Source organism: Scardinius erythrophthalmus (assembly GCF_964197995.2).
Source record: "Scardinius erythrophthalmus genome assembly, chromosome: 21".
NCBI lineage: Eukaryota > Metazoa > Chordata > Actinopteri > Cypriniformes > Leuciscidae > Scardinius > Scardinius erythrophthalmus.
Window position 1 is genome coordinate 18,380,356 of NC_138241.1, and position 24,206 is coordinate 18,404,561.

Consider the following 24,206-nt stretch of genomic DNA (forward strand, 5'->3'; position numbering starts at 1 on the left):
AATCAGTAAATCATGAACAACTAAAAAAGTCATGGGGCCTTTGAATACTGTTGTGGACAATGGTGAAGCCTTGGAGTAAAAGAAAAAAGCTGACCTAAAACAGGGGTTCCCAAACTTTATTGTCAGCCTACCCCCTTAGATGTTAAATATTTACTTGAAGTACCTGCTGAGATTTTAAGGTAATAATTTAAATTTAATTTAATGACATATTTGTATATCCATGGTTCTCTGATGTCGATAATAATACGTTTAGTTAAGTATAGTTCCTTTATTGTCCACAAGTGGAAATTTGTCTTTGGCTTCACTATACACTACACACAGGGCCACCAACACAACATAATAATATACATAAAATTTATAAAACAATAATAAAACAACATTACATAATATATAATAACATAAATGTATTATTATTAGTAGTAATTCAATTTTTTTATCTAATTTAACTCTAAAAAATAAAGATAGAAATATATTTCTGTTGTAATTACAACTGTATTATAAAAAAATAGTATTTGATATTTATAATAATGAAATGCACTGCATGCTTTACTCTGAAACAGGGAAAATGGGTTTAATGTGTACAGGAGGGTACAGTATGTATTAAGTGAACAGATTAAAGTTGTGTGGCTATATGGGACCGATGTTGTGCCCTGGATGAAATCGGACTCCCTCTTCAATCCTGCACAGGTAACCCTGCACTGTAAAACATGAGAGCCCCATTAAGTTATATGAACTTACTCCTTGTCTTTAACTCAAATTGCAATGGTAAGTTGTAGAAATTGAACTCAAGTGTATAAGTTTTCTAAAATTAAACTTAAAGTTATACATTATGTTGACTACCTGTGATTTTTGTCTGGCTTGTAAAGTTCATTTAACTCGTGGCTGTAAGTTACGTTGGGGGAGGGGTGATACAGAGCAAATACCGCGAAACACAGAGAGAAGTTATCGCCATTTTGAGTTGACGCAGCTGCCAGCAGGAGCCATTACGTGAATTCGTGCTGAAAAACAAAATATCCGTGGAAGGTAAGTTTTTCTTTTTAATTTGTAATTATAATGAAGGACATTACGTTTTAATTCTTGTAAGCAGCACATTGACCGTTCTCTGCGAATTTAATGACACCATGGTGTTTTCCCTCACCAGTTCACCTTTTACCAGAACACCAAATGTAAAATAATTTAATTTATAACTTTGGTTCATAGCTTATACCGTATTTTTTGTTTTAACTCGTGCTTATATCGTAATTTTTTCGTATTTAACTCGTGGCTGTAAGTTACGTTGGGGGAGGGGTGATACAGAGCAATACCGCGAAACACAGAGAGAAGTTATCGCCATTTTGAGTTGACGCAGCTGCCAGCAGGAGCCATTACGTGAATTCGTGCTGAAAAACACAAAATATCCGTGGAAGGTTAGTTTTTCTTTTTAATTTGTAATTATAATGAAGGACATTACGTTTTAATTCTTGTAAGCAGCACATTGACCGTGCTCTGCGAATTTAATGACACCATGGTGTTTTCCCTCACCAGTTCACCTTTTTACCAGAACACCAAATGGTAAAATAATTTAATTTATAACTTTGGTTCACAGCTTATACCGTATTTTTTGTTAGTTGGTGGGTGTGTAGTAAACGCGTAGCTGCTATAACGTTACTGGAGCGGAAAATCATTGTTTGCCTTTGAACAAATGTCCGTTGCCAGCTAAGTTAGTTAACTTATAAACATTACACAGCTTACAGTTAATTTCTGGGCAATCTAAGTGGAAATCACATGGTGATGATCGTGTTTGAGGGGTTAGGCCTATATGTCTAGTGTAAGGTTAGGACTTAATATGAATTAAACAATCCGAAAATACTGCAGGGTTTTTCCGGCCTAGAAAATTAATATGGCAGGCGCTCGCTCGCAGCTACCTGTACACCTCTCGGTTGTTGAATTTGTGCGCGAGTACTTTTATCATGCCAGCTGAAGGTTCATTTTTGCGCGTTAGAGACGAATATTGACATTGCTTAATTCAAGTTCATGGAAACTCGTCTTCTCTCCGCTGCGGCTGTCGATAATTCTCTAACGTTGCTATAACTTGCTACAGCATTCAAACGGCGCGTCGCGTTCGGTAAGTTAACGACATTCAGCATGTTAAAACTATGCCATGATATATTCATAATACAAGGCTCGAAATTGCGACCATTTGGTCGCATATGCTCCCGAAATTTAATCTGTGCGACCTAAAAATATATTCGGGAGCGAGTGCAAATAGCTGCTAATGGTTGTGGCACGACCTGTTTTCAGGGAGCTGATTATCACGCGAAATTTAAAAGGCTTAATAAGAGAGATGATGAAATAAGGTTTTTAATAAGGCATTTAATTTTTTTTGGTCGGCCGCGAAAGCGAATTTAATCCCGCCAAGGCCTGTTTTGATCGGTAAGTGACAGATGACTGACTGCTGCGCTTGTGACAGCCGAAATAAAGGCGCACCTTACTAAAGGCGCATTACTGAAAGAACGAGCAGAGACTCCAGAGAGAGAGCCCCGGCCTCGCGCGCGCCCTCTCACCGTCTTCAAACTGTCTTGCTCTCTCTCTCTTGATTTTTAAACTGTTACTGGATTTATTTGTATCTTCGTAGAGATTAGTAATGCAGTGCAAAGGTGCTTAAAATATTACCTTCCATCTATATAATACTGGGTAATATAAAACTGGGTATATTAGATTTTAAGTATTACACTGACCTTCATTGAGAACGTGCAATACATTTTTTCTTAATTTTCTTCTTCTTCCTCTTGACAGATTTCAAGAATGTTCCCTTAATGAAGTGGAAATGTAAGTTTTGTGCATTCTCTACTAATCATCAGGGAAGAATACTACAGCACTACAAAGAGTTTCATGGGCATCATCGTAGGAGTTCAGGCCTCACCTGTATTCATAAAGACTGTTTAAAAACTTTTCAAACCCAAGCCGAACTTAAAAATCATTTAAAAGAACATAAAAAAGGATACAGGATTTTAACCAAATTATCCTGTGATTTATGTAAATTCTCAGAGTCTTGTGACATTTACAAATATTTCATCCATCTGAAGATTCATTTGAGAAACCGAGAACTTGTTAATTGTCCATTTGCAGGTTGTTTTTTCAAGTCTAGTGTGCTATCTACTTTTACTTCTCATAGAAGTCTCTATCATAAGCCTTCCACCTTAGAAAATTTCAGACCAGAGCTTGTGGCAGAGCTTGCTGTTTCTGTGCCTGTTGTTGAAGACGACTTTGTTTCAGACACTGAAGATATACTTGAAACTGAGTCTGTATTTGAGGCGGCTGGATCTGGACTTGAAAATGGCAAGGCCATCCAAAATCAGTTGGGATCTCTATTTCTCCGCATGCAAACACTTTTACATGTATCTAATTCAGCAGTACAGGAAATAGTTGATGAGTTATTTGACATTGGAGATTTTGCTCATCAAAACATAAAGACTGTCATTGATAACATTTTGAAAGACAACAATTGCAGTGTTGATCCCTCTGTTGTAACTTCATTGACTGAAGAATTACAAACTTTGAACCCACTCAGATTGCTCTCAAGGGAGGGGCCTCTTGGCACGGAGCGCAAAAGACAGTCATTTTATAAAAATAACTTTTCTGTTATTGAACCAGTTGAGTATGTGTTAAATGCACAAGAAAAAAATCATACTTTTGTTTATGTTCCTATTTTAGATTTGCTCAGTAAACTTTTGGAACGAAAAGAGGTACTTCAGACATTAGAAAGATCCAGTCAACTTGAAGGTAATTACGGTTCAATTCGAGATGGAGAATATTTTAAAGAAAACAAGATTCTCTCTGAAGAAAAGGGTATAGCTCTTGGACTATATATTGATGATTTTGAAATTTGTAATCCGTTAGGTACTTCAAAAAAAAAGCACAAAATTTGTGGGGTATATTGGGTGATTGCCAATTTACCCATACAACTTCGCTCAACATTATCATCAATTTATCTAGCTGTGTTGTGCAAAACTGTACACATAAAAGAATATGGTTACAGCAAGGTTCTAGAGCCTCTAATTAGGGATCTTGAGCTCCTTGAGAGAGAAGGTGTGTTTGTTCAGAGTCTTGGCTCTAATCTCAAAGGGACAGTTTTGTATGTATCTGCAGACAATTTGGGTGCACACTCACTTTCTGGATTTCAAGAGTCTTTCAATGTTGATAAGTTTTGCAGATTTTGTACGGCAAATCGTGTAGATCTTCAGCAGTATAATGTCAGAAGTGGGGTTTTTACCTTGAGAACACCAAGATTGTTCGATGAAGCCATTAATGTGCTAAAGCAAAGTGATCTTTCTTGTGTTGATGGTATAAAGAGAGACTGTCCTTTAAACAGACTGGCTCACTTTCATGCTGCAAAAGGATTTCCACCGGATTTTCTACACGATGCATTTGAAGGAATTGTACCCGTGGAGCTCTGCATATGCCTCTCAGATCTGATTGCTAAGAAGTATTTTACATTGAATGACCTTAATGAGAGAATAAAAACATTCCCCTTTCAGTTCTATGACAAAACTAACAGACCCCAGACAATACAAAAAAACTTTCAAAAAAACAAAACTATCGGTGGCAATGGACACGAGAACTGGGCACTTCTGAGATTTCTTCCACTGTTGGTTGGCCACTGTATTCCAGAGGGTGAAAAAACGTGGAATATAATTCTTGAATTAAAAGACATTGTTGAGTTGTTATCCAGCTCCTCATTCACAACTGAAACTCTGTGCTACCTGCAAGCCAAAATCTCTGACCATCGACAGTTGCTTTTAGAAGTTTTCCCATGTACTAAATTGCGTCCTAAACATCATTATTTGGAACATTATCCTATGTTAATCCAAAAATTTGGTCCCCTAATTGAATTTTGGACGCTAAGATTTGAGGCAAAACATTCTTTCTTTAAAAAGGTGGTCCGTGATGCTGGCAACTTCAAAAATGTTCTGCATACGTTGGCCACAAGACATCAACTAATGTTGGCATACTATCTGGAGATGCCAAGTGTTTTTAAACCAAGCATTGAAACTGGTCCTGTATCTGTTGTATCTGTGGACATCTTGGATGCTACTATCAGGGTGGCAATATGGGACAAGTTTAAAGGCCTGGACACTGTTTCATTCACATCCACCGTGTATTTAAATGGGACAAAATATTCCAAAGGAATGGTGATCTCAGTTGGGCACACAAGCGGACTACCAGATTTTGGGAAAGTACTCGAGATCTGTTTAGTGGATGGTCGCATACTTTTCATTACTGAACTGTTCACAGCTGGCTTCTTGGAACATCTAAGGTGTTACCAGCTCGCCAAAAAAGACCCTGCAGTAACTGTGGCTGTCCAACCTGAAGAGCTGAATGACTACATCCCCCTCGTCGCATACCTTGTTGATGGAAAGCTGCTCATTACTCCAAGGACATTCATGTTACAATAAGGTATAGTAAACATAAATCTTTAAAATCTTGCTGTTTAACTTGTTTACTTACTCCAAGCCTAATGCAATTACGCAACAAATTTAATGCAGACCATGCTGTTCTTTGAGTACAATTTCATGGGCTTTATATTGCTGCTTCTGATATCTGTTACTGTTTTTATTTATTTTTTCACAGTTATGCTGTTGATTCCTCCTCGAAGTTATCACCTCAAGGCGTGTCACCCTACAGAGTGTTCCTGAGCCAGCCAGGAAGCTATATGAAGGACATTCATGATAAGATAAAATAAGGTAAGGTGAACTTTTTTAAATATTTTTATTTTTTACTGTTTTATTTGTGTACTCACTGCTGGCCTAATACAATGACACAGTGGGCCCTATTTTAACGATCTGAAACGCAAGTGTCAAGCGCAAAGCACAAGTAACTTTGTGGGCGGGTCTCGGGCACTGTTGCTATTATACCAGCGGGATAAATGACTCTTGCGCCCGGCGCAAATCTAAAATGTGTTGGTCTGAAGTAGCTTCATTATTCATAGGTGTGGTTTGGGCGTAACGTGAAATAAACCAATCAGAGCGTCATCTCACATTCCCTTTAAGAGCAGGCGCGCTTGTTCTAAAGCGGATTCCTATTATTTGCCAGGCGCACGCGAGGAGCGGTTCACAGCCGTGGAGAGCAACGCTCTCGTCAGGGACGTTGGGGATGGAGAAACGCACCCAAATTAACTTCGGTGAAACAGGCGTATGATAATTTGGGTAAATGTGTAAGCTAGATGTATGCTTTTATAATAAACTCTATCTATCTATCTATCGTAATGTATGATTTGCAAAAATAACTGCTGCGTCTGTGTGTAGATGAGAGAATTAAAGTGATTGATTATGGCCCAGCATGCGCCCTTAAAATAGCACATGAATAACATGCGCAATACGTCACTGACTTTAAACTGTTTTTTTTTTTTTTCGGCCAGTGGCGCAATTGTTTTATAAACCATAGCATGAGGGAACGTTTGCGCCGGAACACGCCGCCTCTTTTGCGCTGAACTGCGCAGGGAGCGCAAGTTCATTCCCTAGTTTAGCGACGTGCTTCTGTGGAGGGAAAAGCGCGCTTTGCGTGGGTGCAAAATTGGAATGATACATGCGTCGGTGTACAAAGTCAATTGCGCTGGGTGCAAGATAGGGCCCAATGTGTTTAATTCAGTCATTGCTGTTCTTTATTCATTGTACAATTTCATGGCTTTTGTCTGTCAGAGGAGCATGTTTTCTCATCCGAGCATGTGGATATTGTTGAACGTGAAACTATAAACACAATAACCGACTTGAGTATATATGTTCGTTCTGTAAGATAAATGTCGACGTCTGCTTTATTAGCATTTTTTTCCCCACTCACTATGCTTGAGCTTAATACTTTGGCTCTTTTGTTTTTGATTACATATTGTTTAATGTTATCAGCTAAAAGAAGATATAATGTAAGCTTGATGTGAAATTGACTAACCATCATAAGCTTGTTCAGAATTGGATAACTTGATGCATTAAAAAAAGTATTTCTCATTAAACGTCATTTAAATAAACTAATTTGAGTACAATACTCTTTAAAAATGCCCATCCCTACTTTTATCTATACTTTTACAACCTTTTGCTTTTGTTTTATTGTATTGTCATCTAGTTACAGCTGCTGATTCCTCCAAGATGCTTCTCAGAGTTATTGTGTCACCTCAAGAAATAAGGCGTGTTACCCTACAGAGTTTGCCTGAGTCCGTTGAGAAATTATGTGAAGCACTACGCACCAGTTTGGGTTTGCAAGGAAACTTCATTCTACAGTTTGAAGATCCAGATTTTGGAAATGAACTCTGCAATTTGACAGATATCAAAGATCTTCCAACTGATCGAGCAACACTGAAAGTTTTGTTCACATTTTCTGATTCAGTTTCTCACCCGACATTAGATTCTGCAAGCTTGAGTTCAGCTAATGCTTCATCAGTGGATTGGCCTGATCCTTTTGTAATTCCTGACTTCTCCCATGATGTTGAACTTCAACTGAGAGCAGCAAATGATTCCTATGCCAGAGATGGAACAGTCATTGTTATCTCCAAGGGTGTTAAGAGTGAAATACTGGACAAACTAGCTGATATGATATCAAAATACACTCCATATCCTAGTAAAGATCAGTATGAAAGTGTAGCCAAAGCTCTTGTAGCAAAGCACCCTTGTCTCCAAGAGCCAGGTTCTGCCAAAGGATGGTACTGCTGGGTGTTCAGTTTAAAATTCAAGATGGGCAATTACCGTCAGAAGTTGATGGCAGCTGGATGCCCTGAAGTTGTTGTAAATAAAAGAAAGCCTGGACAGACAAGCTGCAAGGCAGTCAAGAAGTCAAAGAAGGGAGAAATCCACTATTTGCCAAATCTACCTGAAGGACAATCTGCAGTCACTTTAGAGGAGAATCGGAAGACCATGCTTTTAGAGGTCCAAAAGTGTGATCCAGACCTGCAGCTTCTTGATGAACTGATGAATGCAACATTCTCTCAGCGAAGAAAGGAAATCATTGGTGACGAGCCGCTCATCTCTGTAGTCAGGGACAGATGGCCTGCACTCTTCAATGAGAGACAGGTAACCAGTGCCAACTCAGACATTCACAGCAATATAAATTACAAGGAAATTATGTATTTCCTTAAATGGGTAGTGACATGGCTGATTTAAATGAATTTGAGGTTCACATATGCCTGTGAAATAATTTTCATCTGTATGTGCTGTCCCTAACTACTCTGTCGCTCTTTTCCCTCTCTCAATCTTTGCTGTCTTATGTGTCTGTTTCAGATAAGTGGAGAGTTCAATAGACTAGTCACCACCGATCTACTGCAGTCATTCTTAAATGGACTAGATGCCTTGGTGCCAAGTCTTTTAGAGCTGTACAAAGTAGCTGTATCTTCAAGCAGGAGGTTGAGCCTTAGCAGTGTTATGCAGTGCCTTGATAAGGAGGTATGAATAACAATGAACTAATTATTTTACATTTTATTACTTAATTCAATTTTGGTTTCTAAAAAATACTGATAGGCCTACCTGAAAATCACTGATTATTTCATTATTATTAAATTATTTGTTCTTTTTTAATTAATAACTGTTTACTTTTTTAATAATCTTTGAAATTGATATTTGACCCTAATCAATATTTACTAACATATGGATTCTAATTTGTATAATGCCAGTCACTCTGTCTTGTTTACAATTGTTCGTAGGACACAAATCAGAACAGAAGAACAGCTGCCTTACTTGGTCTTCCACACTTCTTTACAGAGGATACTTCGGATATAATCAAGATGTGTGATGTAAGAAAATATATTTACACATTGTTAACGCACTTATGATACTGAATTCATTGCAGAGTAGTAGGGATGGAGAAAAAAATGATTCTCTTAACTGTCATGATTTTGTTTTTGTGATATATATTTTTAAAAAAATAAAAAAATAATTAATTAGCTTCATTTTAGTCTTTGTTTATAATAAATAATTGCCCATACAGTGGCTTTTAGCCTAATTTGTGCTTCTCCAGTGGCTTGTTTTGACTGTCATCCCAGCCTTTTAGAGCATATATTGAAATGAAGTAAAATCATGATATGGCTTAGTGCAATTGTCATTCTTTTATTGCACCATTTCTATAATTTTATAGACCAAATCTATTACATGCCTTTTGAATTAGGATTGATACTGTCCATTTGTTTAAAGGTTCATGGTGAAACCCTGGATGTCATTATGAAGGGAATGCGTGTTGGACTACTGATTGGACACGAAGGTGTCCTGAATGATGCATTTCCTCTTGATGTCTCCAACGTGGCTGTGGTGGTAGAAGAGACAATTGTTCTCCATAATCTCAGAGACATACCCACTGGCTTTGCTCTGTTAATGGGCACAATCTACTGCCTTAACCTTGAATATCCCCGCAGTATGAGGTACTCCTTCGAATTCCTGCAGAAAGTAATCATGAAGATTAAAACTGACCACTGTTCTGCCAAGATACATGGACTTAGAAACAAACTGCTGAGATATCATTTATAGACTGGTCTCAAACCATACATCGGAGGGAACATGTTACATTTGCAGTCTTTGTCTTCAGTTACTTGACACTGTTCAAATTTGATATTACCGACCATTTCAAGTAAAACCCAAGTACTGCTGAAAAATCTCAGAATTATAAATGTTTAGATGTGTTTTTAATGCAAGGTTGTTAATTTTGAGAATTTCTGAAGCTTTTGCTGAGGGGACACTTATTGTTACTTTGCATTCTGTTCTTTAATTTAGCTGATTATAAGTGTTTTTAACTAACTGCTGGTGTTGTCATTTACAATTGCAAAGACTCTGTTCCTATAAGAAAGTATGTGAAAGATTAAATGGTTATACAATAGGTAACATAATGAAACTGTTAAATAATAATCCTTTACTTAAAACCTTTTTTTCCTAACATGAATTTTGATATTACCGACCATTTCAAGTAAAACCCAAGTACTGCTGAAAAATCTCAGAATTATAAATGTTTAGATGTGTTTTTAATGCAAGGTTGTTAATTTTGAGAATTTCTGAAGCTTTTGCTGAGGGGACACTTATTGTTACTTTGCATTCTGTTCTTTAATTTAGCTGATTATAAGTGTTTAACTGCTGGTGTTGTCATTTACAATTGCAAAGACTCTTTGTTATAAGAAAGTATGTGAAAGATGAAATTGTTGTGGAATTTTGTAACATAATGAAACCGTTTAATAATAATTCCTTACTTAGAACCTGTTTTCCTGACATAAATTGTATCATAAAACCAATGTTAAATTTATGCAACATTGAACTATTTACAATAAAAATATTTGAGCAGATGATTTGTTGATTATGAGTTTTCAATAATGTAACCTAGTAAGTTGTCTTAACTTGGAGAATCAAGTTGAAACAACGAATGTTCATAATGTAACCTAGTAAGTTGTCTTAACTTGGAGAATCAAGTTGAAACAACATTTGACAAAGTTGTTTAAACTCAGAGAATCAAGTTGAAACAACGAATGTTCATTAGCTAGTTAACTTGTAAAACACAACATTTTGAGTTGAAACAAAGAATATATTTAAGTTGAGTTAACTCAAGTTTTTAAGGCAGCAGGTGAACTTTCGTTTCTAAGTTTAACAGACTTGAAATGTTTTACAGTGTGCCTGCTCCACACCTGAGACTGGAACACTACCGGGAAACCTGACCCGGCCCTTATAACAAGACACCACAGCTACAATTCCACACTGCACTTGTTTACAGGTTATAACGCATTTCCTGTCGCACTATCAGTAAAATACTTCCACCACACCCCTTTTGAGCTTCTTTCTCCAGCCCATGATCACTCTAATATAGTCCCACAAAAAGATAAATTTAGTCCCCGTCTTGGCAGTTGCCAGGCCCGTTGATATATTTAGCTTTACTTAAATCACCTGGGTCTGGTTACAGATAATATTCAGCTATGTGCCATGACCACACAGCCTTGGACGAAATTCCATATCACACACATACAGTACATGCCCGCAAACTCAGGTTAAATCAACTTACAAGCACGCAATGCCAACATATATACATATTTACAGGCATATCACACGCTCATGCACTCACAAAAAACAATCAAAGGCACAAGCATACAGTACGCTCGCGCTGTAACACAATCACCTGTGAGTAATTCGTTATGTAAGATGTAAACGCGACATTCAGTTACACACCTCATTACATTAAACAAGCACTATGCACACTCAAGAGAACTGCTGATATTTGAGAGGTGCCATGAGGCATCCTATTTAGACGTGATACAATCCAGTTAAACGTGGTGCTGTTTTGTAGCCCTAGTATAAAATCAGTAATATGAATAACAGTAAACACACACACATACTAGGTCTCACCTATCTGACAGGTCTTGCCAGTCCACTGCGGGGGGCATAAACAGTCAAAGCCATTCTCCAGATCAAAGCAGGTCCCCCCATGAGAGCACGGGTTTGACATGCACTCATCTTGGTCTGAAACACACGTACACAGAATGAAAATAAATATCCATAATTGAACCTACTTCATCTAGACTAGATAAAAAGCGAGTGACTTCTGACCTTTAGCACAAGTTGGGCCATCCCACCCTGGGGGACACTGGCACTCAAACCCTAATGCCAGTTCATGACATGTCCCGCCATTTGCACATGGATTTGACAGGCACGCATGCTCGGCTGTAAGGTACAAACATACACACACATGTTTTGGTATACCTAAAATCAAATATACTGCAACTGCAAGCTTTTTTCTTACCGATATGGCAGTTTTTGCCGGAGTAACCCTCAGGGCAAGAGCAGAAATATTCATCTGGCTCAGAATTCAGACAAGTGCCTCCATTTACACAGGGCTTGTGTGTGCCACAGTAATTTAAATCTGTACAGAAACAAACAAATAAACTATATACAATCTTTCTATTCCGACAGGCAAGAATATGGCAGTAAAAATTGCAGCATGCCATTCGGAGCAGAAAAATGTGTGTGGATGTCAGTAAATGTCTAATGTGAGAGGGAACAGGCCTCGACAGCATTCATTTACTATCTTAACAAAACATTTTTTAGTAAATGAGAAGTTTCAGGTCATAGCACCAGGAATCTCATGTAAGAGGGTTCTTTTGTGAGTGTGTATGTTTGCAAATATTTGGGTAATCTACCTGCTCAAAAGTTTGGCATCTCTACAATTTTTTTATATATATATTATATATTATATTTAATATTTAAAATATGTTATGCTCACCAAGGCTGCATTTATAATATACAATATAAACAGTAATATTTTTTTTTTTTTAATTTTAATATATTTGAAAGTGTAATTTAGTTCTATGATGGCAAAGCAGAATTTTCAGCAGTCATTACTCCAGTCTTCAGTCACATGATCATAAAATGCTGATTTGGTTCACAAGAATTATTTTGTGCTGCTTAATATTTAGAAAAAAATATTTTTTTAGGATTGTTTGATGAACAGAAAAGAAGAATTGATTTACATTTATTTACATTAACATTATTAACATTTATTTAAAAAAAAAATACTTTTGAGCAGTAGTGTATGTGTTTCTTTTTTGTTAATACAGATGCACTAGGGCTTTGAATGGATATTTAATTTTTTTTTTTCAATTACATGATATGTTGCTTAATTCCATCTATATTTGCTGAAAAATTACCTTTGTCACACAGAAGTCCTCCCCAGTTCTTCTCACAGGTGCACGTCCAGGGTTTCACACAGGTGCCATGCATACACCCCGGGTACGGCAAACACTCATCGCACAGAGGACCTTGCCAGCCGTACTTACACCTACAACACCAGTAGAGCATGAGCAGGAGTGTGTGTGTGTGTGTGTGGTCCTGGTAAACCATATGTTATGGGGTCAAAATGTATGTGATATTTCTGCACGAGCCTCCCTGAACGAAATTTATACTAATGAACACCTATTAAATCATGTCAACTTACAATGTGTTTAACTTTTTTTTTTTACACAAGTTTTCTATTTCCAGAGAAAATGTTGTCACACATTGCACATGTACACCACACCAGTAATTCTGAGGGAGGGAAGTCTGAGTATCACAGGGAGAGGAGTGTAAACTTCTTTCCAGTAGTACACACAGGTCGTGACCTCTGTCTCTTTCCTAATCTAAGACAGCAATGAATTCCAGTCAGACTGCTGGTCAAAGGTCATTTCCACCTCACATACTTTAAAAGATTTCTGAATTACCGCAGAGGAAAAGAAACATCACTCAGACACAACTGGGGATCAGTGGTTATATTCAAAACAGCAAACTACATACTATACTATTTCTGCAGTATAGCATACTTTATGTAAACTTTCAGTATGCATGAACTGTACAGTCCAACTCAGATGACCTACTACATTTGCCACTTTACACTACAGTAAATCAGAGTCCACTTTTTCCAGTGTGACAATTTGAACTACCATTTTGAGCATCTCTTTATTTTTTGATTAGTTAATTTAATTGAAATTCTTTTCATTAAATCATTTTCCCATAACTGGCCAAATTAAACATGCAAATGTGAAGAGTTCATGTGACAAACATAGTGAGGTCATTTGACTCAAATAGACTCTTTGAAGTGTTTTATGCATTCATTTTCATGTATTTAAAAAATATACTGTATTCCATTCTGAAAATAGCCAACCAGCTCAGACATTCATAGGGGAGGCAGAGCTAATATTATCATTTTATCCTTCAGTTGTCTGCTCGGGACTATTTAAAGCTGCTGTGCATGCAAGCAAATGTGTGTGTGAAACAATTTTACTCTAACAGACAGACTCATTCATCTCTTCTGAGAATAGAGAGAGATCAACTAACACTTACACACATTCTCCCGGAGCGTCACAGCTTCCGTGATCCTCACTGCAGCCTTGCTTACAGATAGCTGAAAGAAAGAGAAGTATGAATGAACTTTATTATATTCCTTTGCTCTCCCTTCATTGAGACATGTGATTTACATTCAGAGACTGATGACAGCACTAATAAGGTGTTCACACATATAATGATTTTATTGCTGGAGGAGGTTACCCAGAGGTTGTTGTCAGGATTACGTTCTGTTCATTGTGTTTCGGTTTTAGTTCCTGTTTCCTTTGTTCTCATTTTCCAGCCACTAGTTTGTTCCCATAGTTGCTGATTTCATTCACCTGTTGTCTAATTTGTATCCTCCTTAATCCCCATGCATTCAAGCCCTGAGTTTTCCTTAGTTCTTTGTCTGTTATTGTATATGTGCACGTAGTTGTGTTTGAGTAATAATTCCTGCTATGTCCTGAGATTTCCGTTTTGTGAATTATATTAAAGACTATTTTTTTTCCTTGTACTTCTGTTCTGTTGCGCTCAGCACCACAGCGTTACAGTTGTATTGTTGGATGTAGTTTTTACTCCTCAATTCTGTAACTGGACTTAACTTAAATATTTGAGTGTAAATGTCAATTAACAATATCAAGTGTCAATTGAAAGAGATTTAGCTATTTTGATTACATTGTGGTATGTAAATATATCCTCACAACTTTCAAAGGGCAGAACTGCTTGAAGTTAATAATATATTAATATATGGACGAATGATTAAATAAAGAGCACAATATGTTTGATATTACAAAGAATTCAAGTCGCAAAAAAAGGATTCGTTTATATATAATTAAAGTTGGCATGAAATGAATGTTACAATCGTCTGTTCTCTCCGATGAGATGACGTATATCCAAGTGAAACGGGTTCCTGAACAAAAAAAAAAATATAGTAGAACTTGATTTTGAACTTGAATAAATATACCAAAATGTATTTGAAATTTTGAAACAAGTATACTACAAATACATTTACACATTTATGTACTTAAATACCCTGCAATTGTACTTTTGGTATACTAAATTGGTATACTTAAAGTCTGCAGAATTGCAAAAAGTAATTTTGTACTTAATGCAGTTTAGTTATCCAGAAATTGTGCTTAAGTTCAACTAAAGATATACTGAAGTATTTGATTGTGCTAAAGTGGAACTATTGCAAGTATACTTTAGGTACACTTTAAATACCTTGCATTTAAAGACTGATATTATACAGTGGTCAAACTATCCTTACTAATAGTGATATTAAAACACATTTTAGGCTTAATATTAAGAAATGTGCATTGGGCAGTTGAGAAGTACTCAAAATAAAGTTTAATTATAATATATCAGTAAGTCTCAAGCGATATATCAGTAAATATATTAATGGATTTGTAGTATACTTAGTATGAAATAAATGTATTTTAAATACATTTTGCTATAGGTTTTTTTCACTAGGGAGGAATTGATAATTGTTGGATTATTGTCGTTTGCTAATTGCTGTGATCTCATGTGAGTCACAGGTTGCTGGAGAGAAGGGATAATTGTTGTGCCCTCACACGAAGAGATGTTGTTGTGAAGGGGAGGGTACGTTTATTAAGTTAAGATTATGAGGGTACGTGAATAAAACAATTGGGATGTGCACAGATAAATCATTTATAATCAACAATGCAATGTTCCATAAAAAAAATTGTGATTTCACAGTGACTTTAACGGAACCCTGGTGCATTGCTGAACATGTCATAACATCAACTGTTTCTGTCACCACCTTTCTTTCTCTCTGTATGCATTATGTACCAAAATCAATATACTGTCTGTTTACTCATAAACACATGTATACACTTGCACACCTTTCTTGCAGTCTGACCCAGTCCAGCCGTCCATGCACTGCTGATTGCCCAAGTGATCGCATGTGTAGTGGCCAAAGTAATCATCTCGGGGGCTACACTGTTTGTTACACTTGTTGCCGTAGTAATTGCGGTCGCAGCGCACACACACACTGTACTTGATGCTGGCAGTTTGGCCCTTGTACTGAATGATCCGTCGCTCCTCTCCGGGGTTCATTTCTCCACGATTTATACTCCTCTCGATTAACAGATCATCACCTGTGGCAGAGACAAAAACATTGGTTTGTGTGTGTGTGTGTGTGTGTGTGTGTGTGTGTGTGTGTGTGTGTGTGTGTGTGTGTGTGTGTGTGTGTGTGTGTGTGTGTGTGTGTGTGTGTGTGTGTGTGTGTATCTGTGTGTGTGTGTGTGTGTGTGTGTGTGTGTGTGTGTGTGTGTGTGTGTGTGTGTGTGTGTGTGTGTGTGTGTGTGTGTGTGTGAGCTAATTATGAAGCACGTCGGTCTTCCTGCTTCAGTGGAACACACACTTGTCTCAGACTGCTTGGGAGCCAGTGAGGAAATAATACAATCAGGAACAGACCAGGAAGACCCCCCCCCCCCCTCCCTCCAAGAAAACACAAACACACCCAAACTTGCTCTCGAGATGAGAAGAGAAACATGGTGACCTTGCGAACAACTACAGTCACAATGTAGGGGAGAGGAAAAGTGTGTGTGGGTGACTGGGTGTGTGGGAAAAACACAAACAGCGTCTTAAAGAGCGAGAGAACACAACTTCAACAATGATTCAAATCTTATCTATGCTGTTCATGAAGGTGGGTGTTGGCTTGAGATTCTCACATTGCAGCACTTTCCATTCCATACAAGAAATTCACACCTGATTGAATTAGCAATATCATCGTCAAGGGACACGACAGGGATTGGGATAGGGATATGGCTGAATCAGAGACTCATTTGCATATTACGAATGGGTGGTATGATACTATCAATACTATTTTTCCTCGATAGACTACATTTTTTCTTTTTAAACTGTAAAAGTGAATTTAGGCATCACAACATTATAATGTACAGTTCGAAAAGACTGATTTTCATTTTGAGATATATATTCATATTTGAGATATAAATCTCCGAATGAAAATCTTTTTAAACTGTACATTATAATGTTGTGTTCAATGGAAAATAAATCATGATGTGCACAGATAAATCATTAATAACAAACACATAAGAATTATATTTTTCTAAAATTTGATTGCATTTGAAAAATGGTAGTATGTGTTTATATATGACAGCAATAAGAGACTTTTATCGACGGCGAACTTTTGAATTTATATATATATATAGAATTTGAATATAACTCCCACAGGAATGCAGAAAATATTTGAAAAAGCCAGAGTAAATTGAGGATGTATCAGAGATAGCAGTGTTATTTCTGACAGGTCGTTATGTTCGACCGCTAGCCAAGGTGCTCTATAAATCGTCCTTGTGCACATTCCCTCACGAATCCTTCCCCACAGCCGAAATCACCCCTCTCGCCCCATCTCAGTCCACTTGCTCTCTTCCTTAAATGGACACACGATTTCTAGAAGTGGAACAAAAGCTATGACATACTTTCCTACTTTCTGACTAAAAAAAGGAATTTGTCAAGCTCTTTCAAATCAAATGTGCCATCCCCCCTTTTTGCTGTACTCTCTTCCCCCTCTCACTCTCCCCCCACTTATAAACCTAAAAAAAAAATAGTACTCATCTCCTAATTCATCTACTGCAATTAGTTATAAAAATACACACCAATCACTCCCTCTCTGTAAGCTGAAGGAGACACTTAGAGACTGTTACTGGGTAGAGTCACAGTAGTGTGTGTGTGTGTGTGTGTGTGTGTGTGTGTGTGTGTGTGTGTGTGTGTGTGTGTGTGTGTGTGTGTGTGTGTGTGTGTGTGTGTGTGTGTGTGTGTGTGTGTGTGTGTGTGTGTGTGTGTGTGTGTGTGTGTGTGTGTGTGTGTGTGTGTGTGTGTATGTGTGAGAGAGAGAGAGAGAGAGAGAGAGACCCTAAAGATAAGCCAGCTCAAGAACACAGTCACACACATGGATAAGAGCCCTAACTATCAAACAGGTAATCAGATGAACAGCTCTCGAAGTAATCAGTCGAGTTTATCCCGTGAGCTCAATTAACACGAGAACTTCAGCCTTGATCTGAGAGGCTCTCTTTAACTCAAAACAACAGCTTTAGATAAAGAAAAACCTCAGGAAATGCAGATGAGGGCTGCTGTTAGGCTTAGAAACAAAGCGTCTTTTCTTAGTTTCTTTTCTTTCCTATTATTTTCTTTCTGTCCTATTTACATCTCTCCATCAGTCTGTCTCCAGTTTGCTCTGTTTCACTGCATCCAGCACAATGGGTGCGATTTGGCCCCTATTGCCACGGCGATAACAGATCACAAACAATAGACCAAAGAATCGGACAAGGCCAAATAATTTCCCTTAAAACTACACAACTCTCTCTCTCACACATTTCTAAGTTTTCCTCCATTATAATGTACCCCACCTTTCTTAACTTCCACTTCCTTTTTGCATTTTTTCACTTATCCACTTTATTACCATCCAGCGATCTACCAGCAAGCACTACAGTACAAGTGAAACACAATAACGCCCCTTTCTCTGCCCCTTGACGATACATGAACAATGCAGTTGACCTGCTGGCCAGAAAGAGCTGTTTAGAGTCCAAACGCAGAGCTGGAGAGACGGACTTCCTGAAAGGTAAACAGCCCCACAGGACCCTCTCCTCCAAAGGGCCTCCGCTACCTGATGCTCTGCAAACAGCAAAACCGGCTTCTTGCATTTAAAGCCAGACTTCTTTACTACTTCAAGGCCCGATTTACACCTTTGAACTAACTAGACTTACTGTAGAAAAAACACCTGTAAAAGAAATTAAACTGTGAGGCAGGTATGACGCAATGATGACGAACTGATCTCTTGCTGACAGCAGATATATAGCCTATGTGTGGTGTCCAGGAAACAAAAACATTCACAGATATAAATAGAAACCAGATGATTTAAGATGTTTAAAGATTCAGTCTCTCTAAACCCCTCCTTTCTGAGAGCCTACTCAGCTCTGATTGGTCAGATGGCCCAGTCTGTTTTGATTGGTCTACTGCTTACAGTGTCCCCCGAAATGAAACGCCTATTACCATATCTGCTTAACTTTTTAAGCATTTTCCAAAAGTTTCATATCCACACTGAGACGTCGGAAAGTGCTAAATTCACCTTACTGCGCATGTATAAAACCTTATAAAAGCTCACTGAGATGATACAGATGGAACAGACATAAAGTTATCACGCTATTCTTCTTATTTTATTCATCAAAACATCTAACCAATCACTGATGCTTTCAGGTCGCACTCAATTACCATTATATGTTTGGTCTAAAACGCACCTGCCTTCATGTTCAGTTAAGAGTAAATTGTGTCAATTTTTTTTTTACAAAAAATAACTAAATATATAATTTATAATGAAATATATAATGAAATAATTAATACAATTAATTATTAAATTAAAAAAACAATCTAATTACAATAATAATAATAATAAACAATCAATAAATAATAATGTTAAAGATTAAGTAGTTTTAATTTAATGTTACAAAATTATTAATAAAAATGTTTATGCATAGAAAAAATGGTAGTAAAACAAATGCCTTCAAGGAATTACAACCACATTTAAAGGGGCCCTAATATGCTAAATTCACTTTTACATGGTGTTTGAACATAAATTTGTGTCAGCAGTGCGTACACAACCACCCTATAATGGTAAAAATCCACCTACTCCTCTTTTTAAATCTCCATTAATCATAAACAGTGTCTCAGAACAAGCCGTTTGCAGTTTCTATGCAATGTGACATCACAAATGCTTAGGCCACACCCACGACTGATGGACTGAGTGAGCTGTACACAGTCCGCCATGTTTATCTCCTCGTCAGAGCATTTAACAGCAGCATTCAAGTAAGAAATGTATTCTTATTAAAGTGACTAAAGTTATTCAATCAAGAGCAGTGAGTGATTTTCTGTTTTTCTATTGTTGTTTGACTCATATTAACAGCATATTTAGCAGCAGGTACTGTATATTATGCTGCTTTCTCTTAAATACACAGATATAATATACACAGGCGATTTCTTTACTTGATGTTTACATTCACAGACATAACTGTGTTCATGTGAACTTTGTATGTTTTTGACAACTTTGTGTATTTGACAGTTTAAGTGCCATAATCCATGAAAGAGAACTTAGTTTAATACTCAGCAGCTCATTTGCATTTAAAGATACAGTACGTGCACGAAAACAGTATGTTTTTCCTTCCACTCAAAAGTGGGCATTTACAACATGGTATAATAAATTATCTAAGGGGTATTTTGAGCTAGCCTGGTAATACCAAACTCTGCTACTTCACTTTGCTTCGTATACAGAGTCTGGAATGAGAAGTGTATTCTCTCTCGCAGGGGGGTCGCTTGTCTGAAGTTTAAAATCATTGGTTACCCGTAAGCCAATCACATGACTTTTGGTTATGGCGTGTGTTATGCGCATGCTCAGCCGCATCTAACTTCCACTGTAAACACATGTATGATGCGAAAACAAAACCATCGAGCGAAATACCGGAGTAAACATGGCTGTGAAAGACTTTTGCAGATTATGTGAAGTAAATCTACACATCCACGGTACAATCAGCGTCTACGTCACGGCTCTCAGCCCGCCCTCTGTTCGTTGATTGGCCCGGCCGTCCGAAGGCCGCTGGAAAACTGAAAGATAGGATGCTATCTCAGACTGACTACAGAAGCGAAATGAAATTGAGCGGAAGTAGGAAGTCTGACGTAGTCAGGCTAATTTTGAGCTGAAACTTCACAGACACATTCTGGGGACACCTGAGACATATATTATGTCTTGTAAAAAGGTGCATAATATGTCTCCTTTAACACTTAAGTTATTTTTCACTCATCTGAATTACTCATCAGTAATCAGTAATGCATCAGGAACATTCACAAACTCACACTGCCTCTTTACCAGTTCATGTCTCAACATCAACATCTTGTCATCTGGATGATCATCAAAAAAAAAATGCAGACTAGATCTTGCTCATTGTCTGGCTGTGTGAGATCTAGTCTGTTTGAAATAAATGCCAAGCAAAGCCCTGCGCTAAGTTTCAGAGAGTCAGACATTTGTCTGACAAAGTTGTGTATGTGAACATATCAGTGCCTTGTTAGTGTTGTGTGTATTTGTGAGAGTGAATAATCATGCCAGTCAGTAGCCCTTTGCTTTATGATTAATTATCGGTGGTGTATTTGTTTGTACGTGTGTGTCATGCGTGTGAAGAATAGTAGCATTGCAGCTGCTCAGATATGTGTGGAAAATAACGAGCAGCAGTAACAGTAACAGAAATTAACGTCTTAACGAGGCGATGACCTCATACTTTTTGTTTAGGCCCGAACTCTTTCCAGGGACTTTAAACATGACACGCAGAATATAAACAGTTTCCATTTGCATGCTAAAACGACCTCCCTTCCCCATTAAGGGCACTAGCACACTGGCAACAAACAGCCACACAAGATATTCATACACAAATAAACATAAACTAACATCTACAAATACTCAAATCTGCTGTTAAGTGTCTAGAAAGGTTTAAAACGATACTCTGTGCTTGAAGATTGAAGGAGACATGTGCTTACGTTTATTCTCTTTTTCTTCTACTCTGCAGTAGAATAGACTTTGTTCTTACTAAAATAATTATAGGTTATCCAGTAAGACATTATTAGTTATAATGGATCAGGATTTGCATATTATAGAGCAGTTCAGTTTTGTAATAACTTGTAATAACCAGTCATCACTATCGGGCGGTAACCTCCAGATTAACCTATCTATAATTCTCACTTTACAATGACATTTAGCACATGAATTCCTTCGTTAATGGTACTTCCTGTCAGAGTCATCCTCTATTATGGAGCAAAGGAGAACCACAGGAGGAGAAGAGGAAAACAGGACACATCTGTGTATGACAACACACACACACACACACATCAACATTCACACCATGTGTTACCATGTCCTGTGCACTGGGTTCCCATACCATGACAGTTGACTACAGTGCTTTCTGATAAAAAAACAGTAAATTAGTCTCTCCGACAATAATAAATGCAGAGTTAACAAGGCCCAGATGGGATCTGCTGATATTCAAAGTTTTCTTGGTTTCTGTTAATCTGTCATATCATTTGATTTACTCTCATGTGTCACACCTGTGTTTAATCAATTACCTCGTTTTACCTCGTTTTTTTTCTGTGAAAAGGGAAAAACATCCAGTATGCGGCAGTCATGTGGGCGAAAATGCCTTGTTGATGCTAGAGGTCAGAGGAGAATGGGCCGACTGATTCAAGCTGATAGAAGAGCAACTTTGACTGAAATAACCCCTCGTTACAACCGAGGTATGCAGCAAAGCATTTGTGAAGCCACAACACACACAACCTTGAGGTGGATGAGCTACAACAGCAGAAGACCCCACCGGGTACCACTCATCTCCACTACAAATAGAAAAAGAGGCTACAATTTGCACAAGCTCACCAAAATTGGACAGTTGAAGACTGGAAAAATGTTGCCTGGTCTGATCAGTCTCGATTTCTGTTGAGACATTCAGATGGTAGAGTCAGAATTTGGCGTAAACAGAATGAGAACATGGACCCATCATGCCTTGTTACCACTGTGCAGGCTGGTGGTGGTGGTGTAATGGTGTGGGGGATGTTTTCTTGGCACACTTTAGGCCCCTTAGTGCCAATTGGGCATCGTTTAAATGCCACGGCCTACCTGAGCATTGTTTCTGACCATGTCCATCCCTTTATGACCACCATGTACCCATCCTCTGATGGCTACTTCCAGCAGGATAATGCACCATATCACAAAGCTTGAATCATTTCAAATTGGTTTCTTGAACATGACAATGAGTTCACTGTACTAAAATGGCCCCCACAGTCACCAGATCTCAACCCAGTAGAGCATCTTTGGGATGTGGTGGAACGGGAGCTTCGTGCCCTGGATGTGCATCCCACAAATCTCCATCAACTGCAAGATGCTATCCTATCAATATGGGCCAACATTTCTAAAGAATGCTTTCAGCACCTTGTTGAATCAATGCCACGTAGAATTAAGGCAGTTCTGGAGGTGAAAAGGGGTCAAACACAGTATTAGTATGGTGTTCCTAATAATCCTTTAGGTGAGTGTATATGGCCTTCAGTTTTAGGGTACGTTTACACGACAACGATGTACTAAAACCACAAAAGTTTTACCTTTGCATTTTTTGAGTTCAGGCGACAAAGTTGACAAAACGATCCATGTTCACACGGATCCGCGAAAACGACTAAAAACGCTGTATTGTGCTGCCAGGCCAATAGTTGCCGATGTCACGATGTCTCATGCACATGACATCATAGTTTTCACAAATTCTCGTTTTTGTAGTTTACGCGGAGACTATAACAGCATTGTTTTCAAAAACTTGCACTTTGAAACCCGTTTTCAAAAGTTTGCATTTTCAGGCCCCCAAAACGCTGTTGTCGTACGCCTGTAAATGAACGGCCAAAATGCGTAAAATGTATTCTGTTTTCAGTTGAAAACGGTGTTGTGCAAACGGCCCCTTAGTTCTTTGATATGGTCCATGTATAGAGGTTGTTCTGTTTCCTATTTTGCCTGAGAAATGCTTTTTGAGTTTTGTGTTTTTCATTGAAATACACTTTTTGCGATTCGATCCAGCTCATTATTTTTGTTTTGCTTCAACCATTCGCTGACAAGTTGTTTATGTCTGACACTTTTTAATGAGAAAAAAAAAAGACTTTTAAACCTATACTATGGTGTCTATAATGGAGACCTTTACTTTTTAAAATAATGTAGATCAAATTAGCCAAAATATTTAAACGTGAGCATGGGTATATTTGGAATTAAGTGAATGATGGGCGTTCGGATTCTGCAGAGACCTGTGTAATTTTCTGCTGAGTTCTGTGCATGCACATTCTTCATGAGCCTGCGGGTACCTCTTAATGGTTCAAAGACACATCAGACCACAGGAATCCAGCTCTGAGTTAATACTCTGATCGCCCACCCTGTCCACCTGCTTTTTTATTACAGTTTTTCTCAGTCGCTTTGGTGCTTTTCTCAGATCACATTTGAAATTCTCAAAACTACTTCAACCTCTACATCATCTAGTCAATTGTGCACATCGTAAAAGCAATTTCTCATTCTTTTGAACAAATTGCAAAAGGTACACTCGTGTAATTTATTATGTACAACTGTCTGCTGTTTCCTACATTAATTATCAGTTGCTTATGTCATGTTGATCAAAATGGCACTGATATGCCATTTCATATGTGCCAACAGATTTGGCAAGCGATCCAGTATTTGCGCTCTGGAGAGTGTCAAAGATTTCTATTTACAATGTGGTTTTGCAACGTTAAGCAATGTAACCAATCACAAACATGTCTGTTGATTTCTTGAACGCAATGGCCAATCAGAGGCGTTTAAGTTAGAATCCACTCAGTCCACCAGTTTTTGTTCAGAGCTGACTTCTG

At 37.8% G+C, this 24,206-nt stretch overlaps 1 protein-coding gene across 4 annotated transcripts in view; it reads right to left on the reverse strand.

Annotated features, from left to right (window-relative positions):
- Positions 1 to 24,206, reverse strand: part of jag2a (jagged canonical Notch ligand 2a) — a 50,056-nt gene that overhangs the window by 15,231 nt on the left and 10,619 nt on the right. For 2 of the 4 annotated variants that reach the window (XM_081350392.1, XM_081350390.1), the window contains exons 4-10: positions 22,216 to 22,272; positions 15,635 to 15,889; positions 13,794 to 13,854; positions 12,626 to 12,756; positions 11,722 to 11,841; positions 11,529 to 11,642; positions 11,328 to 11,441 (exon numbers count right to left, since the gene is read on the reverse strand). In XM_081350392.1, coding sequence (XP_081206518.1) covers positions 11,328 to 11,441; positions 11,529 to 11,642; positions 11,722 to 11,841; positions 12,626 to 12,756; positions 13,794 to 13,854; positions 15,635 to 15,889; positions 22,216 to 22,272 — 852 coding nt within the window. The remainder of the gene's footprint in view (positions 1 to 11,327; positions 11,442 to 11,528; positions 11,643 to 11,721; positions 11,842 to 12,625; positions 12,757 to 13,793; positions 13,855 to 15,634; positions 15,890 to 22,215; positions 22,273 to 24,206) is intronic. The other 2 variants (XM_081350393.1, XM_081350391.1) reach the window with 1 other exon arrangement.